The following is a 27,389-nucleotide window of genomic DNA, read 5'->3' on the forward strand; positions in this document are numbered from 1 at the left end:
TGCGACGTTTACAACTTTTTCTCATTTTTTAAAATATGAGTTAATGTTCTTTTTCACTACTCTTGCTTAAATTGAAAGTTATGGATCAACTTCTAAAAGCCTAAGTGGCATTACTTATCTTAAGCTACCCAAATGAGGAGCAAAAGGAATGCCATACTTATCATTGAGTGGTTTCCCTGGATGAAATCTAATCTATTCAAATAAAGAAAGTATTTCAAAAATTTATTTTTGGTATTTAAAAACTAAATTATCATTAGTGTAAAGTCCCCCAATTTTCTTCTTGACTGACCTCAAAGAAGGATGGCATTTAAGCAGATGTTATCTGTGTGCTAGAATAACCCTGAACTGCCAGCTCTATTTAAAAATCATCACAAATCCAAATTGAGTAAATGAAGATTTATTTAAGAGGCTGCCTTTGGTCCCTAGGCTGACTCTGAAGTGGAGATGGCAATTTCTTAGATAAGATGAGAGCAATGTTGCTTCTTTTCACTTTTGATTCTCAATACGATTCTGGTTCACAGTAAGAATATGCTGACTGCCACATTACAGCCATTTTCAACACATGAAAGCGTAAGCATTAGAAACTGTCAACAAATACTTCATGCTGTGGAATGCAAAAAAGAGAACAGCATTCATTCATAATAACTAGAATCTTCTTGGGCAAAGAATATAAAGAGCACAGAAATTTTGTGAGGCAGTTTGATAAGGTGATTGCTAAAACAGGTATCACGAGAGTTAAGCACAATCTAAAGTAACAGTAATTTTTAAAAAATCTATTACCTGGTTGTTTGGCAAGCAGAGATATCTAAAAGAAAAACAAACAAACCTAAAAGTTCTCACAGAATTCTGTGATGCTTTTTTGGGGGTAGAGGAGGCAACGCATTTGTAAGGAAATTCAACTTCTGTATGTTTAAGACACCCTTGATATTCTAAGAAATATTATCTAAAAGGAACTCCGGTTTATAACATTTCCCCAATAAAAATCCAAAGTTAAACCATGTTACTCCTGTCAAACATGCCACTGATCAGCAATATCTTTGGTTACCTGCATCCATAATTTATAAAAAGAAATTTAGTCTATTGCTTTAAGGGAATAAAGGAAATCTCTATTTTCCAAACTGAAATAAATAGTTACATAATAAATATTAAGAATAAAAATAGGCTTACTCGATTCTAGCAACTTCCTAAATTAGATCTGTTGGTATGCCTGACCTAACACAGGCTAACCTGCTGTGACCCTCCCACCTACAAACACCCGCTCAGGAGGGGCGCTGGTCTGGGGAGTCCTGAATGGATGTGTGGTAACTAATAACAAAAGGTGCGTGAGAAACGTTTAATTGAAGTTTAATAAGTAGAATAACCAAGTAAACAAAACAAACTTGGAACAGGAAGTAAAGCCTCTGGAAGAGGCACGGAAAATTTTCAGCAAGGACTGTGCATTTAAAAAAACCCCTGGATGTTGAAAATCCAATGCTAAGTATGAATTTTAGCTTGGGAAAAAATTATATCCAGTCTTTAAAAACATACGTGTTCTTTGGTTCACCTTTTTAAAATAAGAACAGCCTATTCAATTTAACAAATATATAAGCAAATATATGTTCATTTTCCTTTGTCCCTACCCTCCTATACTCTCTCTCTCACTCACTGAATTTGTTTCAGTGGACAGGAAACGCACCATATCCCCCTGCCTGGATGGGTGTTTTCGGAGAAGCACAAGCATATAGACTAAAATCCTCTGTCTGGAAGCCAGCCCGATTCAAGGAGGGCTCTGATGCACTGCGGTGAATTTTTGGCAATGAGCGGGCCAGCAGCTCAATAGAGGCGAGAATCTGAAAAAAGGGAAAAGAAAGAAAAAAGAAAGAAGAATAAAAATCTAAGTTCTGTTAATCTTTAAGAATCCCATCACACTTTACAAGAAAGCATCTGAAGTCTTACATTGTTTTCAGTATTATCCTGAATGCCTGGAAAAATACTAAAAAAATAGATATTTTTCCTTAAAAAGAAAAGAAAATTACCAAACTGCTACAGCTTTTATCTCTGTAAACTGAATGGGGAAAGTAACCCATAGTTAGCTTTTTTAGATAATGTGCCAGCCTTGGAACAGTAAATAAAAAATTTTAAACCAATTATACACCCATTTCTCACAGATAACAAGTCCCTTTTGGGAAGAAGATGGAGCATAAATAAGTAAAGCACTCTAAGACGTCATAACAGCCATCAGAGTAACTCATTCTTTAAAAAAACTTAGTAATGGGAAATGTCTTACACACACATAATTAAAAGTAGGATCCCAGTGACCCAGGCTGCTAGTGGCACAGGAGTGAGAAGTGACAAGTGACAACCCAAGAGTGAAGGAGAAGACAGGAAAACTCTCCAAATAGATACCAACAGACAAAACACAGAAATTTAGCATATTTTAAGGTACAAAGAAACAAGTAATGACCTTTGAAGGCATACAGTATGATAAAGCATGTTCATAAGCATGAGACATATGTGTAAAGGGCTTGGCACACTGCCTGGCATATAGTAAGTACTCAATAAAACCTGCTTAGCAGCCATTACTATCATTTTTCTGAGCTACCAAAATTTCTTTTTTAAGTTAAACTGTAATCTGCATAATGATTAGTATAAGAAGGCAAAGAAGTAAGCAACGTTACAAAAATTTTAAAATTACAAGCATAACATATAAATAAAAATGCAAGTAATACAAAAAGTACAAATCCTACCTTGCAGGGGTAACCACTGTTAAAGAGTCTATACTTTCTTTCTTTCTTTCTTTTTTTGAGGAAGATTAGTCCTGAGCTAACATCTGTGCCAATCTTCCTCTACTTTATATGTGGGATGCTGCCACAGCATGGCCTGATGAGCAGTGCATAGGTCCCCAATGGCGATCTGAAGCGGCGAACCCGGGGCCGCTGAAGCAGAGCACCTGAACTTAACCACTATGCCACCTGGCTGGTCCCAAGTCTATACTTTCTTCTGGATCTTTCCTATGCATAAACATGCAGACATGAAAACAGAGCCCTTCCCCACCCTCACCACCATTTAAAGTAGTATCATACTATACACGTTTTTTTGCATTGTTTTCCCTCACTGATATCCACGTCCTCTATATTCCTCTATACCTTGACCTTTATGTCTTTATCTTTTCCAATTACAATAAACATTCCTGTATATATCTGAATACTTGTGGAAGCAGGTTCTATAGCACAGATTTTTAGGAGTGGAATTACCAGAGCAAAGGGTCTATGTATTTTAAGTTTACGGATTCTACCAAGCCCTTTCAAAAGGCCAAACCAATTCACTTCCCATCAATACCGCTAAAAAATTTACAAGGAAGGATCTTTCTCACTTTCCAACATTGTTCCCAATGGTAGATATTTCCAATCTGAGAGGTAAAACCAAAATGTTATTTCACTGGTGTGTTAACTTTGCATTCTACTGATGTCACTGAATTCTTAACATCCTTTCCTAAGTTCATTCACCATCTGTGTTTACATTGTGAGTCACCAGTTCATATCCTTTGCTCATTTTCTATTGATTATCTCTTATTTACTGATTTGTAGGAGTCCTTTGTATAACACATATTTACTCTTTGTTATACACGTCACAATTATTTTTCTGTTTATCTTTCAATATTATTTTTACTATATAGAAGTTTAAAAACTTTTTTTTTAAATTGGCATCTGAGCTAACATCTGTTGCCAATCTTCTTTTTTATTTATTTATTTTTCTTCTTCTCCCCAAAGCCCCCAGCACACAGTTGTATATTCTAGTTGTAGGTCTTTCTGGTTGCACTATGTGGGATGCCACCTCAGCATGGCTTGATGAGTGGTGCCATGTCTGCACCCAGGATCTGAACCAGTGAAACCCTCGCTACTGAAGAGGAGCACCTGAACTCAACCACTCAGCCATGGGGCCAGGCCCTAAAAACTTTTAACGTAGCCATGTCTGCTATTCTTTACCTCTAGCACTTCTAGATTTTGTCTCTTACTTAGGAAAATCTTTCCTACCTCAAGGTATAAAAATGATTTCATATTTTACAGTTTTCTTTTTTAGATATGAATCTTTAGCCATCTGAAATTTGTACATTGTGTGAAAGAGATCCTACAATGAAAACTGAAAAATAATACTTAAAAGAGGTAGCCTTTAATAACCTAGAAAATTCATACATGCACTTCATTTTCTGACACCATGCAATGAGTGAAATGTTACCTATATTTAGAAGTATGACCATTTTGTCCCTTTTAATATCATTTAAAAAGTGGGCCCAAAGATAGAATTTGCATTATTAACGTACACCAACCATGTGAAATAGGAAACTCTAGCCCCGGGGATGTGAAAAGAGAACATGGTGTAGGGACCTGCTGATAGTGGTCAACAATACTGGTCTTTTACTTTAATAGTCTTAAACCAGTGGTTTTCTGGGTTAAAAAAAAAAAAACCACCAAAACTCTTCCTTAGAGGAACAGTAACTTAGAATCCCAATATGTAAAACATCTACCTACCCAACCATTTAGCCTCCCCTCCTGGCTCTGAGACGGCCCCAGAGAGACTTGTTAAAACCATCAATTCTGTCTTTAATTCTTTAGATGGGAATAAAAGATTCACTCATTCCTATAACAGTGACTTCTAAGTTACCCGGGGAAGACTGGGTATTCAAAGGCATATGGGTTCACAAAGGACCAACCCCATAATTACGATAGCTAAGTAACTATGGGAGTCAGAATTTCCCACTTGAAAACGGTATTGATTTACTGAGACATTTATACAGTGCTTTCAGGAAATTTCCTAAGCATCATAAAACACTGAATTTATATTGCAATATCTACTATTTTATCTACATATCTACATGATATGATATATACTACAATATCAAAACTATCTTCATAACACTAAGATATTATTTCCCTTTTACTTGTCATTATTTTACAAGTCTAAGTGGAGTTTTCAGAGGCTACATGATATAAGGTATTGCAACATAATGAATGCAAGAGAAGAGAATCCAGCTGTCTTCTTTTTGCAGAGATTTGCAAAAAATGTAAAACAATGCCTCTCTTCTCACTTCTTTTAATTTAAAGATTTTATTTTTCCTTTTTCTCCCCAAAGCCCCCCAGTACATAGTTGTGTATTTTTAGTTGTGAGTCCTTCTAGTTGTGGCATGTGGGATGCTGCCTCAGCATGGCTTGATGAGCGGTGCCATGTCCGTGCCCAGGATCTCAACTGGCGAAACCCTGGGCCGCCGAAGCAGAGCACACCAACTTAACCACTCGGCCACGGGGCCGGCCCCCTCACTGATTTTTTTGTTTGTGAAAATATAATTATTTTCCACAAAAACATTATTTAACATGTACTGGTTTTATATGTCTAAATAAATTTATAAATAAATATTTTAAAAACAGTTTTAATTTCTAAAATGGTAATTATTATTACTTACGGAAACGAAAGCTCTTTGAGGGAGGGTCTTCAACAATTTCTAAATGTGTACAAGGGTTCTGAGGCCAAAAAGTGTGAGAAATGTTAGACAAAAAAAAGTCTTTCTGAATATTTTGTACCGGGATTGTAAGTTTCTAGGTGTGCCACTACTCAGTCTTTATAAAATCATCTTTATGTGTCTACTTATCTGGAGTCTGCACACAACCACATGGAATCCAAATCCATGAAATACAACTGTGTGCTACAAAAAGTGTTTAAAAATCTGCATCTGAATATTAGTCCATCCTTTTAGGTAACATAAAGCTTTTTCTTACTTGGGGGAAGAGTGGTCTCTCGTCTCTTTTCTTTTTTAGGCACTCTGCCATTAATCTCTTCATGGCTTTTGGACAGTTACTCCGTACCTTACTGAGATCTGGAGATAGATATCCTCTTCCCACCATAAAAATTATCTGGGGAGAAAAAAAAAGGCAAATCATACAACCTTGTAGATAAGTTGAAAAATACATAAATATGAAAATTCAACAAGCTGTGCACTATGATGTGTACTTTTCTGTAGTACATTATACATTACACTTCAATAAAAAGTTTAAAAACACAATGCTAGTATTCTGATTCCTGTACATCATAGACTAGGAACCAATGCTTAATGGGCTGCAAGCGGAAATCTTCATGACCCCTGGACTACTGTAAAGTCCAATTGCTCCCCATGCTTCTGGTCTCTCCATATCCAGACTACTTTCTCACTAATAGGGTACTCGTTCTATATCACAGACTGTATTGTGTCTCTTTTCTATTTAAACAATAATTTATCAAGCCCTTGTTATTGGGCATTGTGCTAAGTCCTTCACATATATGTAAAAGGAACGAAAACAGTTAACATTTTTACCAGCTGTTTTGGCATCTGCATTTTAAGCTCTTTCATCGAGGAGACTCGAATGGACCACTTGGTTATCTAAGTCTGAGAATCAGAGCCTCCTCCAGAAAAAAGGTGAAGCCACTGGGAACTAAAATCTTTTGTTTAATGAAGTAAAAAAGCTTGTCTTCCTTGGGTGGAAAGATTTACAATTTTTCTAATTTCTTAATTTTCTAATTTTTGGTTCTTTTGAGAGTGAGCAGAGACAGATGTTAGCGTCTTGGGACTCACAGAGGAGAGAGGGATTTTGATCTTAGAGGGAACAGGTAAGAGGCTCAAGTGGAAAGAGCCACTAAGAGATCCCCTGGTTAGAGGGCAGAGCTGATGAATTTTAAAAAGTCAAGTTTGATATCTTAGTGTAAGTTATTTCCCATTTGGTGCTGTAATAGCCCTTGTTTAACTGATTTGCCCAGGCACGACTGAAGTAGAAATGTAAAGCTTATCCTCTTTTCCCATCTCCCTGTCACAACTGCCCTTCTCTCACTTTACAAAAGGCATACCTTTTACCCACGTGGGATTTAACTATAGTACACACTACTCTAGGGTATAAAACTGCTGGGAAACCAAGGGGACACTTCCAAATATTGGTGTCCAACTTGGTTCTAATGAATAGGTAACAAATCCCTTTGCAAGATAGCTGGTTTCCAATTCTTTACTTTCAGTAAAATTAATTAATTGTTGGTTCATTATTAAAATAATTTTTAATGACAAGTTATTACGTAAGTTTTGGTATGTTACAGAAATGAGTTCAAATAAGTAAGTGATATAGTATATGGTAAAGAATTAATCTTGCCCAAAGAGAGGGCTGGCCTTTGCCTTTGGCTCCTGGGAGGTAATTTAAACTTTTGAAATGTCCTGCCTGATAACAGTGTCTTTGTCTACCTGGGGGCCTTGGGCCACGCCAGATAGTCTATGCTATCAATGTGATTTATGGAGGGGGCTTTGAGTCATGTGGTATCAGCCAGACCTCTGGAGGGGTGAAAACTAAGGTCAGCCACAGAGGTAAACAACCATATCTATATGACTGCACTGCAATAACTCTGGACTCTGAGGCTCAAGTGAATTTCCCTGATTGGCAATGCTTCATGCATGTGGTCACACACTGCTGCCAGGAGAATTCAGTGCTGTCCAGAATTCCATGGGGAGAGGAAAACTGGAACCTCTGCACGTGGAACTCTCCTGGAATCTGCTCTATGTGCCTCTTCCCTTGGCTGATGTTAATTTCTATCCTTTTGTTGCAATAAACCTTAACTGTGAGTATTAACAACTTTCAGTGAGTTCGGTGAGACGTGAGGAATTACTGAACCTGAGGGTGGTCTTGGGGACCACTGAACTCTGCATACAGTTACAACGAAACTCCTGACTTTCCCATTTTCTTATTTATTTGAACAATATTTCTCAGCACTTACTTCTTTAAAAATAAAATAAGGAAAAGGACTGATGCCAAGTCCTAGCTCATTCTAGCAAGTCATATTTATCCACAAATATATGAACGAATTAAAAAGAAAAGCCTCACGTTCATTAAGATATAGACATTTCCAATAAAATTTTACCTTCTATGTTTCTATATATCAAAACTTATTTTTTAATCAGTTATATATTAATAATTATTAGCGACAGCATAATTCAGAATTTAAAAAATTAACATTGAGCCTAAAGTCACAGGAAAATTATTTCAAATTTTAAATCTGAACACATTTTTTTGTTGCAGAGATGTGACTTGAATGATCAACAAAAGGCTTTAAAGCATAAAAACAGTTACATTGGGAAAAAATTCTCTGGGAGAAGTAGAACATAAATAGTTTAAACAGAAAAAAGAGCCATGTAAAAACTTTCAAAAATTAATGAAGAGCTTTTGTATTTTTCAAACAAGTGATGGGAGGTATCAAATCAGTATGACTTTTAGATTTTGTTGGGTACATTTAAAAGTAGGATATAATGGCTTTATTTTGAAATGTTAATATAATACACTGGAAGTTACACTTTGCAATTACTTAAACTTAAAGGGAAAGCCTTTCCTGGATGGAATTCATGGATAGAAGACTCCAGTGGTATATATACTACAAAATCAGCAGCTTGGTTTGAAATTCTGGGACTGGTGATTTGCATTCTCAGTCTATACTCAGCACTTGTGGCATCCCCAGCCCTTCACTCACTCCTGTGTACTGCCGGAGCCAACATCTGCTCATCTTCCACATCACCCTCTGCACTGCCTCAGCACAACTGCAGACTCCACTGACAGCACAGCGGGTGTTTCATTCATCTTTGTACCCTCTATATCCCATAGTGCTTTGCATATAATAGGTACTGAAAATTTTTTAATTGAAATACAATAATTTGAGTGTTGATAAGACACTGGTACTCATCATTTCCTGTCTTGAGATCTGTGCTTACAACTCAGCCGTCATGCTGTGAGAAAGTCCAAGCTTCCTGTGAAGAAGTCCTCACAGAAAGGCCCACATGGAGAAGAATTAAGGCTCCTGGTCCGTGGTCCTGACTGAGCTCCCAGCTGACAGCCAGCACCACCTTGTCAAGTATGTGAATGAGCCATTTTGGAAGTACATCCTTTAATACCCAGTGAATCTACCCCAACCAATACCATGTGAAATAGAGATAAACCTTCCTCACAAAGAATAGCCCAAATTGCAGATTCATAATTTGGTTAAGCCACTATGTTTTGGGTGGTTTGTTATACAGCAATAATAACTAGAATAGAAATAACAGACAAACATTATCTATTATTTTCTTCTAAGATGACACAGCACTTCTGCTCTAAGAAAAGAAAGCCAAGAGGGTAGAGAGTCAATATACCTAGCTTAAATGAGCACATTATTAATCCCAATTTAGTAGAGAAGCTGCACTGAAATAAGGAAGGAAAGGGTGATTAGACTGCAAAATGGAATGATACAGAAGGGAAAAAATGACAAATCAACTTCTCAGACTTTCAGCTCTAGGAGAAGCAAAGTAAAAAGGCATGCTACTCTGCAAAGTAACATACGGATGGTCACCCCTCAAGGAGCAAAGAGACTTGCTTTAGGAAAGAATCTGATCTTCATAATTAGAAGAAATTCTTTAGTCCAATCTCTTGTTTTATAATTGAAAAATAAGATCCCTAGAGAAGCAAAGCAACCAGGTCATGCAGGGCGTGAGTCCAAGGTCTGCCATTCCATTACACTGCTTTACCAGAGTCTTGCTTTGAATTGACAGGCAAAACCTGCCACCTCAGACTATGGGGGCGAGAGAGCAGGCGAATGATTCCTGTATTACACAGTAAAAAAGGAGTTGTCCCACCTCCCATGAAAAAGAAGAATATTCCCAGATTTTTAAGCAGAAGTCCAATCTGAGAGCCATGGAGATGAAAGTATGAGAGTAAGAAAAATCAAATCAAGGGGATGGATGCAGCAATATTTGGGGTTACTTCACTGCAGATAACTCGTTATCGATTCAAAAGAGGGAGTTCCATGGAAAGTGCTATTTGAAGAAAGCAGACTAGAATATAATGAAGTAGAATGAAGGTAATGTGAAGAGCATATCATTCTTTTATCTCCTTTTTTCTTCATCAAATATTTCAGTTGGTTTCACACTGGCAAATTCCAGAAGGCTCTAGCTATACTACCAGAAAGTGTTAACTAGTAAAGGCCTTACCCTTCTGTTGGTCACTCACTTACTTCTCTCATGGAGAGTAAGCCCTTGCCACATCATTTATTATACTCCCATGGAGGACAAAGCACCTAAAATGCCAAGAAGTGGATGAGTGTAGAACTCTGGGATGCTTTTATCCATATTTTGGAGATGATAATACTTGTTTCCATAATATAATTTTATTATTTTATTAAAATAAACTTATTCACTGACAAATGGATTTCATCCAGATCTTAGGTTCATAAATTATTATTTGTAATCTCTATGATAAATCAACTAAAACTAAACTAAAATTCTCTTGTAATTTCTCTAGAAAAATAACATGAATATGAAAAGTGAACATGGCACAGGGTATTACACTGTATGGTTGAGTTAATAAAAGGCAGAGCACATGAAGCTTACAAATGAGACACAATCTTGCTACTTAAACTGCCATCATCAAGTCAATCATCTCACTGATCTAGATAGAATGTGTCACAAGTACAGTAAGTACAATGTTTCAATTACGTTCTTTAGCTAGCATTTTGGTCCATCCTGAATCTAAGTTTCACGCAGGCTTAAAATATCAGATCATCAGAAGCCAAGCCAGAGATTTTTTTTTTAACACTCAAAGCTAAGATTCAACATTCTAAAGCTGTGAAGTAGTTAAAAGACCAAATAGCAACTAAAAAACTAATTTGTGTTGACTTGGGTAGAAACAGTCATTTTTTAAAATTCTTGAAATAGACAATCAAGACCTCTGTTTGTGTGGGGGCCATATAGTGATTCAATAAGTACATAAAAAGGAATGGCAACTTAGATTATGTCTTTGATATCACGTTAGTTGAAGTTCTTAGTGAGAAAGCTACTCAGAGCTATCACCAAAAAGATTGAGATTTGAACTGTTAACCAAAGCACACACATAATAAATTAAGTAACATATTTATACCCCAAAACTATCATTTCATTAGATTGGGAGGTTATGATGAAACACATAAAACATTCACACTCACACTTTTTTTTATTCTTTATATTGGTGATTCGCAACTTTGGTATGTATCAGAATCATCTGGGAAACTTACAAAAAATCTAGGTACTTGGACTCCCCCCACACTGAATCAGAATCTGCTCCAGCATTTCTGTTTTTTATCAAATTACCCAGACAATTCTGATACAAACCACAGTATAAAGGATAAGTATTATTTAATCACAGTTTATATGGTCAACTATCGTTTTCTAATATATTAACAGAGGAACTGCTGCAATCTCTCCCTCTCTATACACACACACACACACACACACACAGACACACACACACACACACAGACACACACACACACAGACACACACACACACACAGACACACACACACACACACAGACACACACACACACACACAGACACACACAGACAGACACACACACACACACACAGACACACACACACAGACACACACACACACAGACACACACAGACACACACACACACACAGACACACACACACACAGACACACACACACACACAGACACACACACACACAGACACACACACACAGACACACAGACACACACAGACACACACAGACACACACACACACACACACACACACAGACACACACACACACAGACACACACACACAGACACACACAGACACACACACACAGACACACAGACACACACACACACACAGACACACACAGACACACACACACACTCTTGTACTCTTTTTAAATGTTGAGGGACACAAGGTAATTTCAGTAAGGACAATTCATTTTTCTGGGCCAGTGTTAAAAGCCTAGGTGAATTTAACGTGGCAGGGACAGAAAAGGAAAAGAGCTGCACGAGGCTACGTTGGCACTTTTTGGAAGGTAAGGGACAGAGAACAGGAACTTAGGAAGAGAGAAGTAAAAAATTCCCTCTTACTAGAGTTCTCATTATAGAAAAATGAAAGCATGATCTAACAGTCCTTCCATCTATCTAGTTTTAAAAATTAAAAAAATATGGAGCAACTTTAATAATTTTAAAAGAATTTGATATAAAGAAGTTCATAGCTGAGTAACTGCTCAGAAAGCACAATCTGTAACAGAGTAAGAGGTATAAAGCCCAGATACTGTGGTAGCAGAGCTCATTCTTCTAACTGTGCTGGTCAAGAATCATGAGGTATATCCATTGTGGTACCTCTAGTTTCTAGTCAGAAGATCAGAAATTTCACTCTTTTCCAACATTTAAGAATGCTATCTCAAGGAAAGGCCTTACATGCCGCTATTACTGCCAAAAGTATACAAAAAGTTTCTAAAACTGGTAACAAAGATCAAGAGATCTATTCCTCATGCTTACCTAGGACTCAAAACTTCTTTTCTACAATGAATTGGAGCCTTTATACAAACAGTAAAATAAATCCCAAGAGATGGTAAATATTTACCTGGTCCCTGTTGTTGATGTTTGAATAAGGTAACTGTCCAGTCATCAATTCATACAGAACAATCCCAAAGGCATATACATCTGATTGAAAGCTATACGGGTTTTTATCTTGCATTCTGATTACTTCTGGTGCCTGTGAGAACATAAAAAAATACATATTCTTGTTTATTCTTCACTTTAACTGAATAAAGACTGAAAACGAAACTATTATAATTCCCAGAACAATGCTTTTATCCATTAATAACCCATCTAATATGTAATCAATTCTCTTATTAATGGTCAAAGAAATAAAACTGATTAAGAAAGATAAAGAAAAAAAGACGCTCCATAAATTCTGAAAGAGGCAATTAGCTGAGATTCCACATACTTTACTAAGATTTTATAAATTTTATCAGCCATCGTCTTCCTGCACAAAATGCTCTCATTGTCATTTGAATTCTTCCCATGACTTACCCTATAAAGAAATCAGTTCCCACTTTCCACTTCTGATTCAGCAAAGAAATACCAGACCTGTGGTTATAAGATGTCTCGGAGTAGCACAACCACTATGTAAGCGCCTTAGAATTTAAGTTTTCCCATTGATACAAATGATTCTCCTCATCTCAGGGCATCTTAGACAACAATGGTAAAATTTCAAGACTGATAAATGCAAATCCCTTTCTTACCTCCAAAAGCAATATAATCATGCCATTAACAAAAGCAACAGGCAGCAGGTAGATTTATAAGATGGTATAAGGAATCTTTTGGTTGCTGCTTCTTAAGCAAAGATACAGACCTGGTCATATTTGCTACATTTTTACACATTTCAGTCACTGTATTCTACCACTAGATTTCTTATTGGCTGTTTACATGAAATGCAATAAATGGTTGGTTAAATACTAGCTTAAAACAGTTCTTTGACCTTCCTTGAATCTTCTCTATTGTTCCATTTGCAAGGGATTAGAGGAATTGCAGGGTACTAATAAAAATGTTGTGAAAACACTAATTTGATACCAAAATCAGGACTAACTTCATAAAAAATGGCTGAAAGACCTGGAACAAGATTTCTGTTATTGGCAAGGTAAGGCAGGTGAGACTCTCTCACATGGCAGGCAGAATCACCTGTGCAGCCTTTAACCTCAATGTCCAGACTACATTCCAGCCCGATAATATAACATCAGAATCTGGGGATGGGATCCAAGCATTGCTAGCTTTTAAAGTTCCCCAGATGGTTTTAATGTCCAATCATGGTTAAGAACCACTGAGGGAAGATGTGTGGGAGAACCTGATGAGAGTCAAAGGATGGGAGATGAAGGAAAAGGGTGTATCTACTTGCTTTTTCATACATTTTATTGATAACTGCTTTCAGTAATACAGGACAAAAAAACACACACAGAACTGTGATGTAATGAACAAACCAGAATATTGAGAGACCGGTTATACAGACATAATTTTCAAAGCCAGGACACAATTTTTGTGAGGGACAGAGCAATAAATCAGTTGAAGAACTGTCTTTTTAAAATTTAGTTTTACCTCACTCTTGTTGGTAGATGGCTTGATAAAAAGCTGTGTGTCATCTATTTACAGGAAATGCATGCTTGATACTCAATAAACTTAGGGATTTAACTTGTAAAACTTTTCACAAAGGTTTCTTTCTCCTCTAAGATATAAATAAAACAAGGTTGAGCAGACTATTGTAAATAATTCAGAGACTTATATAACCCTGGTTCTGACAACACTCTTCTCTCCTAGTCTCTGGATGTTCCATATTTGTTTCTGAAGGCACTATCAACACACAAGGATTTATTCAACAATTAAGCGTACTATTGCCAATCTCTTGCCTTAAAGCTCAGCTTGGTGGAATAAAGGATGAACTCATCTACTCAGGTATCAAAAAAAAAAGAAATTAGAAGAAAATATAAAACTTCAGGTATTATAATTGACTAACTGTATAAAGTTTTTGAAAAAGGACAAACCTGGAGACCTGACTGAGCCTAACTGTCCCACACTATTTAAAATAATACACCTTTGAAACATGTATTAATTGTTTTCTTTATAACTTTAGGTGTTGTAATTTCACTACTTAAAATCTGCTTTTCCTCCTCTTCTTGGGATACACTGTCATCTTTGTTAAAAGGTGTGCCTTAAAGGTGCTTAAGATCCAGATTATAATTATTAATTAGACTCTTGTTTATAATTATTTATTAAAACAGTTAAACATATATTAAAGAAAAAAAATCTAGCTAACTCTAATTACTGACTCTTAGAAATAGAAAAGGTGGTGGAAATCCACTAATCCAACCCAATGTTAAAGATGGAGAGACTTGGAGGAGGTTAAGAGTCAAACATAGCACTGGAGCACAACTCTCCTACACTAAGTCCAATGCCCTCCCTCCACCTTGCCACTTGCCCTAATTCCAGTTATTATTACAAGAAATCATAGCTGAATCTAACCCTAGGCTTATCTTGGTCAATTCAGAATCCTACCTTGGAATCTCTTTTTTTTTTTTGGTGAAGAAGATTGGCCCTGAGCTAACATCTGTTTCCAATCTTCCTCGTTTTGCTCAAGGAAGATTATCGTTGAGCTAATGTCTATACCAATCTTCCTCTAATTTATGTGGGATGCCTGCCACAGCATGGCTTGACAAGCAGGGTTAGGTCTGCACCCAGGATCCAAACCTGCAAACCCCGGGGCTGCCAAAGTGGAGTGTGTGAACTTAGCTCCTGGAATTCCCCTCTTGGGGACTGCTACAGAGTTCAGGGAAGTTAGGCCAACGTGGCTTTGAAAGCCCTTGCAGCTTTTCTCCTTTCAGCAAGCTGTTTCAAAGTCCTAGTGCAGGTTCAGTTAACTATAGCTTACAATTGCACTAACAGTTCTGGGTCACCCTGTATTCAACTTCTAAACAGTGGTTCTCAAACTTTTTGGTCTCATGACTCCTCCAGTCTTGGAAATTACTGAGGACCCCAAGGAGCTTTTGTTTATGTGGATTGTATCTGTGGATATTTATCACATTAAAACTTAACTAAGAAACTGTTAAAATATTTATTAATTCATTTAAATAAGAAAACAACCATTAGATGTTAACACAGATGACCCATTTTTAATATAAAGTAACTACATTTTCAAAACAAAAAAAATGTTTAGTAAGAACAGTAAAGCAATTCTTTTTGACTGTCTGGTTTAACAGCAGCCAGCTGGAGTCACATATTTGCTTCTGCATTCAATCTGTTGTGATGTGTTCTTCTGGTTGAAGAATATGAAGAAAATGCTGGTCTCACACAGGGATGACCTTGGGGGCCTGTGAAAGGGTCTCAGGGACCCTTTTGAGAACTGCTAGCTTAGAGAACAATTCCTATGACTGCCCTTTTCAGTCTGCTGAAAGTAACTGCAAAGAAGTTCCCTTCTTCCATCCAACTTCTCTTTCTTCTTTTCCACAAAGCAGAAACAGGAATAAAGAAAGAGAAAGAGTGAGCTATGCAGGACAGCACTAGGCTGACAGTGTTAAAAATCTACTGGTGTTTTTTTTGGTCTTTCCTCTCCCAGCTGCCCCATAATTATATGGTTCTTTCTAGTCTAAAGGAAGTAACTTTCCAATTTGAGCTTAAATAAGATTGTGAAACAGTCTTTCTTTTAACAGGAGTAGTTCTCTAAGCAAGACCTTAACAATGGCTGCAGATCACACCTGTTTAAATCGCATACTTTTTTTTTAAACAGGGTACACAGAACATTTTGAATGCAAAATATTTTAAAGAGACAATCCTGAATAAAATTTAAAGTGTTTATAAAATACATATTTTTTCTATGAAATATCCTGAAACTGGTCTCATAATATTCTTTTTAAAGATAAAGAAAGAAGTTAAAACCTATTTACATAAAAGATAAGACCAACATTGACTTTTGTGAATATTGGGGACTATGAAAATACTATAGTTGAAACCTTTAGTGACTTTCTAGTAACTCAGCAGCATCTCAGGGTCCAAAAATTCACTTAATAGAGAAACAGCCTCAATTCTTACCATCCACAAAATGGATCCAGACAACTGTTCAAACTGATGGGACCCACTCCATCGAGATTTCACTGTGGCTAGACCAAAATCACCTATTTTTACTGTGAGGTCTTCATGAAGAAAAATATCTGAGGTGTAATAAGTAAAGGAAAACAATAGATCTCATTTTCTTATCAGAGCAAGCATTATGAAAATTTTAGACAAGAGATCTAATTTCTATAATTCTATATCACATTCTTTAAAAAAGTATAGTACGTCTCATTTCCTCTTAAAGTGCTTCATATTTCCTCTTAAAGTTAACAAATATGCTTTAAAAAATAACTAGTTCTTTTTGGCCTCTATGACTTGCTTACAAGATTTTGGGGGCTTGAAATGTGGTAGGATGAGGTGAGATGCTTTCCTAAGTTAAGTTTATTTAGACTTGAGTAATACAGACCCAAATATTCTTTTGGCACTACCGGGAAAGCCCTAAAGGCTCTTCACTGGAATGAAGACGGCTGGCAGACAGGACCTTAATCTGGATTTATGGAAGAGGAAAGATGATGCTTTTCTCATCTCACTTTTACGTAACTTAGAGCCTTCAGTTATATCTCAAATACTGCTGAGCAAGGTCAGAGCACTGAAACAAACCAGCAGATAGCTACAAAACTATCCATTTTATGGCGCTGATAGAATGTAGCAAGCAATCAAAGAGTCCTACTATCATAAAGACTTGATGGATTTTTTTGTAATGCTCAATCACTCAGAAACCAAAGGCAGGTCATAGCACCTTGCTCTAGTACACTCTCATGCAAACCCATTTATTAATTCTCTTTACAGTATATTGAACTTAGCATGAAAACTGTTTTTACATAGAGTGAAGACAAAAATGAAGAAAAAGTCAGGATGTTTTCAAACTTCGCGGACAAATTTCAGGAAGGATACTATTACTCTTGAGGTCTCTGTGGATGATTGACTTGGCGTGTAAGTAACTGAAAAACAAAACATCATTTTAACCTGAGTAGGACTGAAGACTCTGGCCTCAAAATCTATAGAACATATTTAGGGGTGTAAATAAAGACATTTAAAGTCACGATACGTCTGTAAACTATAACATTGTGATAACCCGTTTACATAAGAAATATTCAAATAGACTGTAAATGAATTTAGAATTACAGGAACATATTATTATTGTGATACAGCCAAAACCTTATTTTCTATTAAAAGACTTTGCTTTATCTTTTACTATTTACCAATACAAACCTTTCACTCCAGTCAAGCCTATTTATCCACGTCCTTTAAATATACCTTGATATTTAATTCCACCTTTATAATCAATGCTCCCCCCTACCCCTATCCCCCCAATTAGCTTTCATTCCATTCTCCACCTATTCATACCTATCCTTTAAGACTAACTTGTGAGTGAAGCTTTCCCATGACTAACTCAACTGAAAGTGATCTTTCACCAATTATTGTACAGCTGGTCCATGTATTTTTTTCATATATTTTCTCATACGCCTATGTTCACTTTCTATTTAGAATGTAAACTCCAGTAGAATATGGAAGTTTGACTGATAAAGCCATTTTTGAAAGTAGTAGTACATAGTCTTAAAATACCTTCTTAAAACTAGTGAGGAACCAACTTCCTCTATAATGGCCAGAGTGAATCTATTTTAAAGTCAATGATAAGTTTAAACCACCTATGTTATTCCTAAAGACTGCGTTAGTTGAGTTCATTGAGGGAAAGGGCTGTGTCTAGTTTATTTCTGTTTAGTCCCAGTGCCTAGTATGGTGCCTCGCATGTGGTAAGTATTCAATACAGACCAACCACAATGAGATACATATAATGTCCTTGTCAAGGTTACTTTTCTTCACTTAATACTGGAGAGAAGCAATATATGAGACTTCTGAAATTTGGCAATGACCATTAGGAAATAAATTTTGCCTTAAAATGAGATTTCAAAATCCAAACGGTATAATCAAAATTATGTAATGAACACTGTCGAAAATGGAAGATTTTCAAATACTTAAGATGCTTTTTCATATTCATTTAAACTTCCTCATTCTCGCAGAGATCAAGATTTGGAAACTTCCTTTCTCAGACAAAACTCTGATTTCAAGTTACTGTTCATACAAAGTAACCCTTTCTCCAATTACGCTCGTAACGTCACACTGTTTGTTTCCTTCACAGCATCACCACAATCTAAAATTACCTTGCTGTCATGGCTTTCTAGGCCCACTGTTGTTCTACTACATCACGTTGTCACTCTTCCATTGAAAGAAAATGTGATGTTAGTTCTAAGGCCTTTTCTGCTTAAAAAGCTCTGCAGTGACATAGGTAAAAACAGATGGAGAAAAATGGGTCTCAATCAAAAGTTTTTCCAAAATGAGGAGACCTTATCTCCATTAGAAAGGAAGGGGGATAAACGGTGATGGTGGTGGGGGAGCTCGGTGCTTCAGTCAGGATCTGATATTTAGTGCACAGAAGAGACGCTGGTCTTTGAAAAGAGGTTCTGTCTCCTTTGAAATTAAAAACAACAACAAAATGGTGGTACATATGAAAATATGGAGGCATGATGAAGTTACAAGAAGGGTAGATAAAGATGTTTTTGAAGGATGGTGTCAATCTTTTCACAAATAAGATACAAAGAAATACAGCAAAAATAAGGTAGATAGAAATGTAACTGGGGGGTTGAGGTGAGAAAATTTCTGACCAGGAAAGTATAAGATAACTAACAAGATATAAATATAATTGCTGAGCTAGTGATAGAACACTAGTAGAAGTTGGATAGCATAAATCTGTTATAGGCCAAAGTTGTGTGCATAGAGCTGCAACCTGAAATAACACCACCTTATCCCTCTATAAATCTTTACTGTTTACAAACTTCTTTCCTAACTTTTATCTCATTTAATAATTCTCTTTCTGTAACATCTCTATAAAAAAGGCAGCAAAAGAGCACACACCTGTAGAGAATTGAGCAGTTGACTGGACTGGTATGATGGTGGTGACATGATGTGATTTTATCCAAAATGGTTTCAAATTAGTCTCCCTTCCACTTTGATGCCCTCCATTCCCCCTCAGAATCATAATGTGGAAAGTGAGCAAGATTGAAAGGAATGACATTGTGCTACTCCTGTGTAGTCACTAGTCATTTATCACTTTAAAATAATTAAAATCCCTAATAAGCGGAGTTCACAAATTTTTCAGTTCTGTATAGTGGCTTAAATTCTATTTTTACTTCAATTTTTCAGTCTCTCTCACTTTTAAAAACTCAAGTTTATTGAGGTAGAACTTGTATACAACACAAAATGCACCCAATTTTTATGTACATTTTAACAAGTTTTGACAAATATATACGCTTGTGTAATGACCAGCTACAGTCAAGGTGAAGAACATCTATCACCCCCAAAAGTTTCTTCATACGTTTCTGCAATTAATAACACCCCACTTCCTCATGCTCAGGCAATCATTTTTTTTTTAAGGTATGTTTTTTGGTGAGGAATATCAGCCCTAAGCTAACATCTATCGCCAATCTTCCTCCTTTTGTTTTTCTCCCCAAAGCCCCAGTACATAGCTGTATATCCTCGTTGTAAGCCATTCTAGTTCTTCTGTGTGGGATACTGCCACAGCATGCCTTGATGAGCGGTGCGTAGGTCCATGCCCAGGATCCAAACTGGTGAACCCTGGGCCACTGAATCGGAGCACACGAACTTAACCACTTGGCCACAGGGCCAGCCCGCCTCAAGCAATCATTGATAATGATTTCTGTCACTAGACATTAGTTTTGCCTTTTCTAGAATTTCATATAAACAAAATCATGTGGCTTCTTTTCCTCAGCATACCAATTCTGAGATTCACACACTGGTTGCATGCAGTATTACAGCGCATGGATGTATCACAACTTACCCATTTACCTGTCGGACATTTGGGTTATTCCTGGTTTTGGGCAATTATGAAAAAGATACTATAAACATTCATGTACAAGTCTTTGTTGTTGATTTACACTTTCATTTCTTTTTGGGTAAGGAGGTAAGATTATAATTGTTCATATGGTAATTTTAACTTTAAAAGAAACTGCCAAAGTGGTTGTATCATTGAAGAGCCTTACCAGCAATGTATTAAGAGTTCTAGTTGCTCTGCATCCTTGCCAATACTTGGTATTGCTGATTTTGATTAACAGCATTCTAGTACACGTATAGTGGTGTCTTGTAGTTTTAATTTGCCTTTCCCTAATGTCTAATGATGTTGGACATCTTTGCATGTGCTTATTTGCCATTCTTATATTTTCTTTAACAAAGTATTTTAATTTTTTTTCTTGGTAAGGAAGACTGACCCTGAGCTAACATCTGTTGCCAATCTTCCTCTTTTTGCTTAAGGAAGATTGCTGCAGAGTTAACATCTGTGCCAAGCTTCCTCTATTTTGTATATGGGATGCCACCACAGCATGGCTTGATGAGTGGTGTGTAGGTCCACCCCTGGGATCCAAATGGGTGAACACTGGGCTGCCGAAGCACAGTGCGCAAACTTAACCACTAAGTCACCAGGTCAGCTCACAAAGTACTCTAATATTTTGCCCATTTTTTCACTAGGTAGTTTGTCTTACTACTGAGTTTTAAGAGTTCTTTATATGATTTGGATACAGATCTGTTATCAGATAATGTATCCTGCAAACATTTTCTTCAAGTCTGTGGCTTGTCTTTTCATTTTCTTAACAATGTCTTTCAAAAAGCAAAAGTTTTGCGTTTTGATGAAGTCCAATTTATAAATTTTTTATTTTGTAGTCCTTACTTTTTGTGTCCTAAGAAATCTTTGTCCATCTTTAGGCTACAAAAATTTTCTCCTATATTTCTTCTAGAAGTTTCAGATTTCCAGCTTTTGTCTTAGGTCTTTGATACATTTTGAGTTAATATTTACGGCTTGTGTCAGGTAAAGGTTAATGGTTTATTTATTTATTCTATTTGATATCCAGCTGTTTCAGCAACATTTATGAAAAAACTGTCCTTTCCCCATGAATTGCCTTGGCATCTTGGTCAAAAACAAAATAAAATAAAATAAAACCAAGTGACCATGGATATATGATATAGACATATGGATATATTCCCATGCTTTCTATTCTATTTTGTTGATTTATATGTCTATCCATATGTCAATATCACACTGTCTCAACTGCTATGGCTTTATAGAAAGTTCTGAAATCTCACACTAGAAGTCCTTCAACTTTGTTCTTCTTTTCCAAAATTATCTTGGCTATTCTACCTATTGCATTTCCATATACTTTTTAGCATTAACTTGTCAATTTCTACAAAAAAGCCTGTTGAGATTTTGATTGGAATTGCACTGAATCAACAGATCAATTTGGGAAGAAGTGACATCTTAACAACATTGAGTTTTCTAGTCCATGAATGTATTTCTATGTCTTTTTTGTTTCCTAGCTGGAACCTGAATTAGAGAGGGTATAACCCCACTCTGGAAAATACTCCATCATAGTTTGTAAGTAGAACACTGGCCTGAAGAGAATAAATGAGAATGTATCATAAACATGGAATATCAAGGTATTGATAGAAAAAACCATGCTATTCTTTTTAAGTTCATTTCAAACGTTCACAAGCCCAAACACATAAAATCAGAAGTGTGATATTGGTTTATTTATAAGAGCAAGGTAACTCAATTGGGGAAGGATAGTCATTTCAAAAAATACTGCTGGAATAACTGGATATTCACATGGGGGAAAAAATCTTCAACTCTTATCAAGTGAAAGTGGATTGAAGACTTAAAAACTAAAGCAAAAACTATAAAACTTGTATAAGAAAACATACAATTACCATCACTCTCTTGTACATGGATAGCATTTTAAAGTTTTCAGGATATTTTTACATCATTTACTTTCATAACCTTCATGATTCTTTATAAGGCAAGCAAAAAGGCAATAATTCCACTTATGCTGATGCAAAAAGCAGAACCCAAAGGACTTAAAAGACATGCAGAGGCACAGTGGAAAGGGCATGTGTTTTGAGCACACAGATCTGGGTTTGAATTCCAACTATGTTACTTACTAGCCATATGACCTTGGGTACATTGCATAATCTCTCTAAGTTTTGGATTCCTAACCTGTAAAATGGAGATGATAATGTTCACCTTTACAGGTTTTTTCTTTCGTTAATTTAACATGTTTACTGAAAGCCCACCTTTTGCTAAGCAACAACTGTTCTAAGTCTTGGAGATAAAGCAGAAAATTCCTACCTACAAGGTGCTTCCCTTTTAGTATAGAAGATAGAAAATAAATGACATATCAGTAGAATATATGGTATTCTATAAGTGGGGGACAGGAAATGCTGAGTTGCAGGGGTTGTAATTTTAAGCCAGAGAAGGCCTCTTTTCAAAGGACCTTTTGAGTAAAGACTTAAAGGGGAAGGAGTGATGCAGATACAGGATGAGAACACAGCAGGCAGAGAGACTAGCAAGGGCAAAGCCCTAAGGCAGGCATGTGTTTCCTAAGTTCTAAGAATGGCAAGAAGGCAAACTGTGGCTTGGAACAGAGGGAACAAGAGGGAGGAGAGAGTAAATGAGAGAGGTAATAGAAAAGGCGGTGGGGGGAAGGAGAGTTGTGATGGTGGTCACGTTGAGAAAGGCCTATTGTAAGGACTTCGTTTTCTTTCTAAGTGAAAATGTGCAGACACTGGAGGAGCAGAGGAGTATCATAATCTGTCCTAAGTCTTAAAAGGACCACTCTGGCTGCTGCGTTGAGAATAAATTGAAGGTAGGTAAGGGTAAAAGCAGGGCACTAATCCAGGTAAGAGATAATGGGACCTTGAATCAGTATGATGTCAGAATAGGTGAAGAGAAGTTGTAAAACCAACAGGAGTTGATAAAGATTGGTTGTGTGGTGTGAGAAAGAGAGAGGACTCAAAGATAACTAAAAAATGTTAGACACAAGCAGCTGAAAGAACAGAGTTGCCAGTTACTGAGACAAAAATAATGTAGGAAGAACAGGTCTGAGGAAAAAGATCAGGACCTCAGTATTAGACATATTGAATTTGAGACATCCATTAGACAGTCAAATGGAGATGTTGAACAGACAGTTGGATATGACAGCCTGGAATTCAGAAGAAATGAATTGGCTGGAGATTGGCATAGAAATGGTAATTAAATGGTATTTCAAGCCATGACACTGGATAAGATTGCCAAGGGAATGGAAATCCCAGGAGTATTCCAACATTAGAGAGGTTAAGGAGGAAGAGCTAGCTGAGAAGGAGCAAATAGCAAGTAGAAGGAAAATCAGGAGAATATGCTTTAAAGAAGCGCTTCTCGAACTTTAATATGCATAGGAATCATTTAGGGATCTTGTTAAAATGTAGACTCCAATTCAGTAGATCTGGGGTAGTACCTAAAATTCAGCATTTCTAAAAGACTCCAAGATGGTACAGATGCTACTCAGACCACATTCTGAATAGGAAGGGATTAAGAACGGGTTTCACGAAGAAGGCTGAGATTAACTGCCTTCTGATATGTCAAATAGATTGAGAACTGGGAATTTAACCTCTGGATCTAGCAACATGGTAACTATCTTATTAAGAGAGACATCAGTGGAGTCTCCAGGGGCAAAAGCCTGATTGGAGTGGGGTCCAAAATAAAAGGAGAGGAGAGAAAATTAGAGAGTGAGTACCAGCAACTCTTTGACAAGTTTTACTATAAAGGAAAGAAGGGGAATGATGTGATAGCTTGCGAGCCAAGAGGGAATAAGGGAGGGACCTCTAGAACTTTGTTATTATGAACATTTTTAAGCACAGAGAAAAGTTAAAAGAAGAGTACAATAAACTCCCCACACTCTCCACCAAGAATCAGCAATTGTCAACATTTTGCCAAATGTGCATTATAAGCAAGATGTTTTAAAACGGGAGAAAATCCAGCAGAAAAGGAAAACCTGATGATGAACAAGGGAGATTTACTCAAAAGATGTCAGTGAATAAGGAGAAAGGGGATGGGATCTAGTGCTTAAAAGGGAAGGGTTAGCTTTTACTCTTAGTGATAAGGCAGAAAAACTGAGCACGAATGTAAGTAGGTGGATAGATGTTGTGGCGGGTGCTTCTTATTTTTTTAATGAAATAGCAAGCAAAGTCATCACTTGACTGTTCTTGGAGAAGGAGTGTTGGAGGTTTGAGGATAGTGGAGGTATGACAGAGTCTAGGAGAGAGGAAGAATGAATGAACTAGGGAACTGAACATATGATTGCTCTATGACATTAAGGGCCCACTTGAGGTGCTGAAAGGATTGTTAAGTTGAGGAAGTTGCATGGTGTAAAGGTTAAGGGAATGTATTTTGGAGTCAAAGTCCTAGGGCAAATTATTTGACCTACCTAAAATATTAATGGTAATTGTCTCCTGGTGGAGTACTGGTGCTTACTTATGTTTACATTTTCTAAATTTTATAAAATGATTATGTATTTCTATAATAACTTTTGTTCTGAAATTAGAAAAAACTGAAAGAACAAAGGCTAATGTAGAAATCACTCATATTCTCACCATAATCAATCTTGCTAAAATTTTTACACATTTGTCTCTTGTCTTTTTTCAAAGTTTATACTTGTAAAAAGTATATGAAAGTAAGATATAACTCTAGAATCTTTTTTATTAAAAGACAGAAACAATGAGAATGTACTCTGGAGCCAAAGTCCTAGGGTTAGTTAAAACCCATATCTCCCTGATAGCTGTCCCCATCCGGACCACTTTTAGCCATTCCTGGAGACAACGCTACTGAGCTTGGTGCCTTCTAAACCACAGTTTAATACTTTTACATACATATATACATGACTTAAACGCAAATATAAAAAATGTTTTGTTTTTAAATTTTAAGTGGTCTCATGCTGCAGCTTGCTTTTCTTACTTGACATTATATTCTAAAGCTGATGTTGATACATATATACTTCATTTCTGCTGTACACTATTCCGTGGCAAACACATGCCAATATTTTATTTATCCACTTCCCTACTGATAGACATTTATGTTTCCAATTTTTCACTCTTACATCTTTTCCTGTAATACATCTCTTCCTGTACACATCTCTTGGAACAAAAGCTGGTGTTTCTTGGGGAGTCTGCCAGGCATTTTCCATTTGAACAGATACTTCTAAAATGCCCCAGGGTGGTTGGTTGCATCAGGAGTGTCTTAGTAAGCAATTCCCCTAATCTTTACCAACACTTGATCCTGTCAGAATTTAGGCATTTTGACAATTCTAGTGGGCGAAAAATAGTATTTCTTTGTTTTGGTTTTCATTTTTCTGATTATCAGCATCCTCCTTACTATTATTGTCTTCATCTACTAGAAAATCATATACCTATCCTTTGATCAATGAGAATTATTTTCAATCGTTAATAGACTTTCACCATCTTTTCAGCTTCAATTAATCTATCTTTTAAATAGCTTTAATTATGAGTAAAGGAAGAATACTCACCTTTAAAAAAAAAGTAAATTGTGAGGACTTATCTGCAAATCATTTTTAAGCATCCTACATTCAGAATATAACACTTCTGTGTGAGCCTAACAACAGACAACTTTCTCTACGTGCCTCTTTGATTTAACATCCAGGAAATTTTCTAATAAAGCTAAATTAAAAATTATACCATAAATATTATACTGAAATTAAAAGTTCTACAAAGAAATGGCATGATGGATTGACCATTCATGAAATTTCTTTAGTAAAAACATTCTTAAATATCTTGGCCCGTAGGCTGAATCAATGACTGTTAGGTGAGAAGATGATGAAGATACTACACAAACTCCGATTCCAAAGAGTAAGTCTATAATTAGCTACCATTAAAATAGCTCTGCTCTCTTCAGGTAAACCTAGAAATCGGAAATGATTTACTACTGAGGAAAGGAGGCAGAACCACACAGGAAAAATGTCACCCATCCACCATCTGCTTATCTTCTGTAATCCAATAAAGGTGACACATGTGAATGATTCAACTTTCCTAATTACTAAAGGTTTTATCTTATGAATGACTGCAACCCCAGGACTTTATATAATGAGCTAGTATGCGCTTCTTCTGCTTATACCCTGTGACTTTAGAGTAAATTTTGCGAAGTAGTCAGAAAAGGTGACTTGTAACAGTATCTGGAAAATATTTAGGGGGTAGACTATTTTGAAATGAGGGTTTTGCAAAAGTACATTATTAAATGGCTATTTAAATAGTCTATTGACTTATTGGTCAGCTCGGTCTAGCTTGTTCTGTCCTTTGTGAAATGATGGTGGAGGACAGAGGAGGAAGAACTAGACTTTTCAAAGTTAAGTTTAAATAACTGCAAAGGATATAATTTCCAGTGTACTGTAAATATTAACATTTAACTTTTTTTGTTACTGGAATGTTCCTTATAAAGCATCTGTTCTTGTTTCACGGATAGAAAACCTCCTATTATCTCTGAAGAAATTGATACTTTTTTGGAGGGAGGGGTCTCTCCTCTCCTTGCATTGTGTTTGTTTATTCCTAGTTGCCGCCCCCCTCTCATCTATTTGTTTTGGGCTCTGTCATTGACATCAGAGACTTTCCCTTCAATGTCTGGTGATCCAGAGATAATCTGTCTTAGTCAGACTAAGGGACTAAAAAGCTATCTGAAAGCTTTGAGCATATAGATGGGCTTCTCGTTTTTGAACTTCCCTGTACAGTGATCTAGGTGGAATCCCTGATGTCACTACCTTTGGGTCTTTCCTTTTGCTTGGTAAGATTCCTCAGAGAAGACTGCCCGAAGGGGAAGGTTTCCGTGCTAGCCTTCTGAAAGCCAAATGCAAAGAGAGCGCTGGGGAACTCTCCATTCATCACTCAGAAAGCAGTCACTCAATACCCATTTCTGGTACAGTATCCATGTCCGTGTCCCCAGCCCAGAGATATTTCTATTTCCCTCTCCAGAGAATAAACTTTCAGTCAACTGCCAGGGTAGGAATGGGGCAGTCACAAGTGGCATAGAGCAGGAGATGGGATTCAGAGCAGCTCTTCAGACAGGCCTTTTCATTTACATAATACCCTCCCTCCTCCGG

The 27,389-nt window shown here is 36.7% G+C and overlaps 1 protein-coding gene across 10 annotated transcripts in view; it reads right to left on the bottom strand.

The window, feature by feature from the left end:
* The window catches only part of BRAF (B-Raf proto-oncogene, serine/threonine kinase), a 148,234-nt gene that overhangs the window by 11,371 nt on the left and 109,474 nt on the right, over nt 1-27,389 (bottom strand). For 5 of the 10 annotated variants that reach the window (XM_001496264.7, XM_070266009.1, XM_070266010.1 and 2 more), the window contains 5 exons: nt 17,305-17,351; nt 16,390-16,508; nt 12,395-12,526; nt 5,751-5,885; nt 1,676-1,829 (listed from right to left, as the gene is read on the bottom strand). In XM_001496264.7, coding sequence (XP_001496314.4) covers nt 1,676-1,829; nt 5,751-5,885; nt 12,395-12,526; nt 16,390-16,508; nt 17,305-17,351 — 587 coding nt within the window. Of the gene's footprint in view, nt 1-780; nt 806-1,645; nt 1,830-5,750; nt 5,886-12,394; nt 12,527-15,446; nt 15,800-16,389; nt 16,509-17,304; nt 17,352-27,389 lie in introns of those variants that run through there. The other 5 variants (XM_023639834.2, XM_070266008.1, XM_070266007.1 and 2 more) reach the window with 3 other exon arrangements.

This window comes from Equus caballus, chromosome 4 (genome assembly GCF_041296265.1).
Source record: "Equus caballus isolate H_3958 breed thoroughbred chromosome 4, TB-T2T, whole genome shotgun sequence".
Taxonomy (NCBI): domain Eukaryota; kingdom Metazoa; phylum Chordata; class Mammalia; order Perissodactyla; family Equidae; genus Equus; species Equus caballus.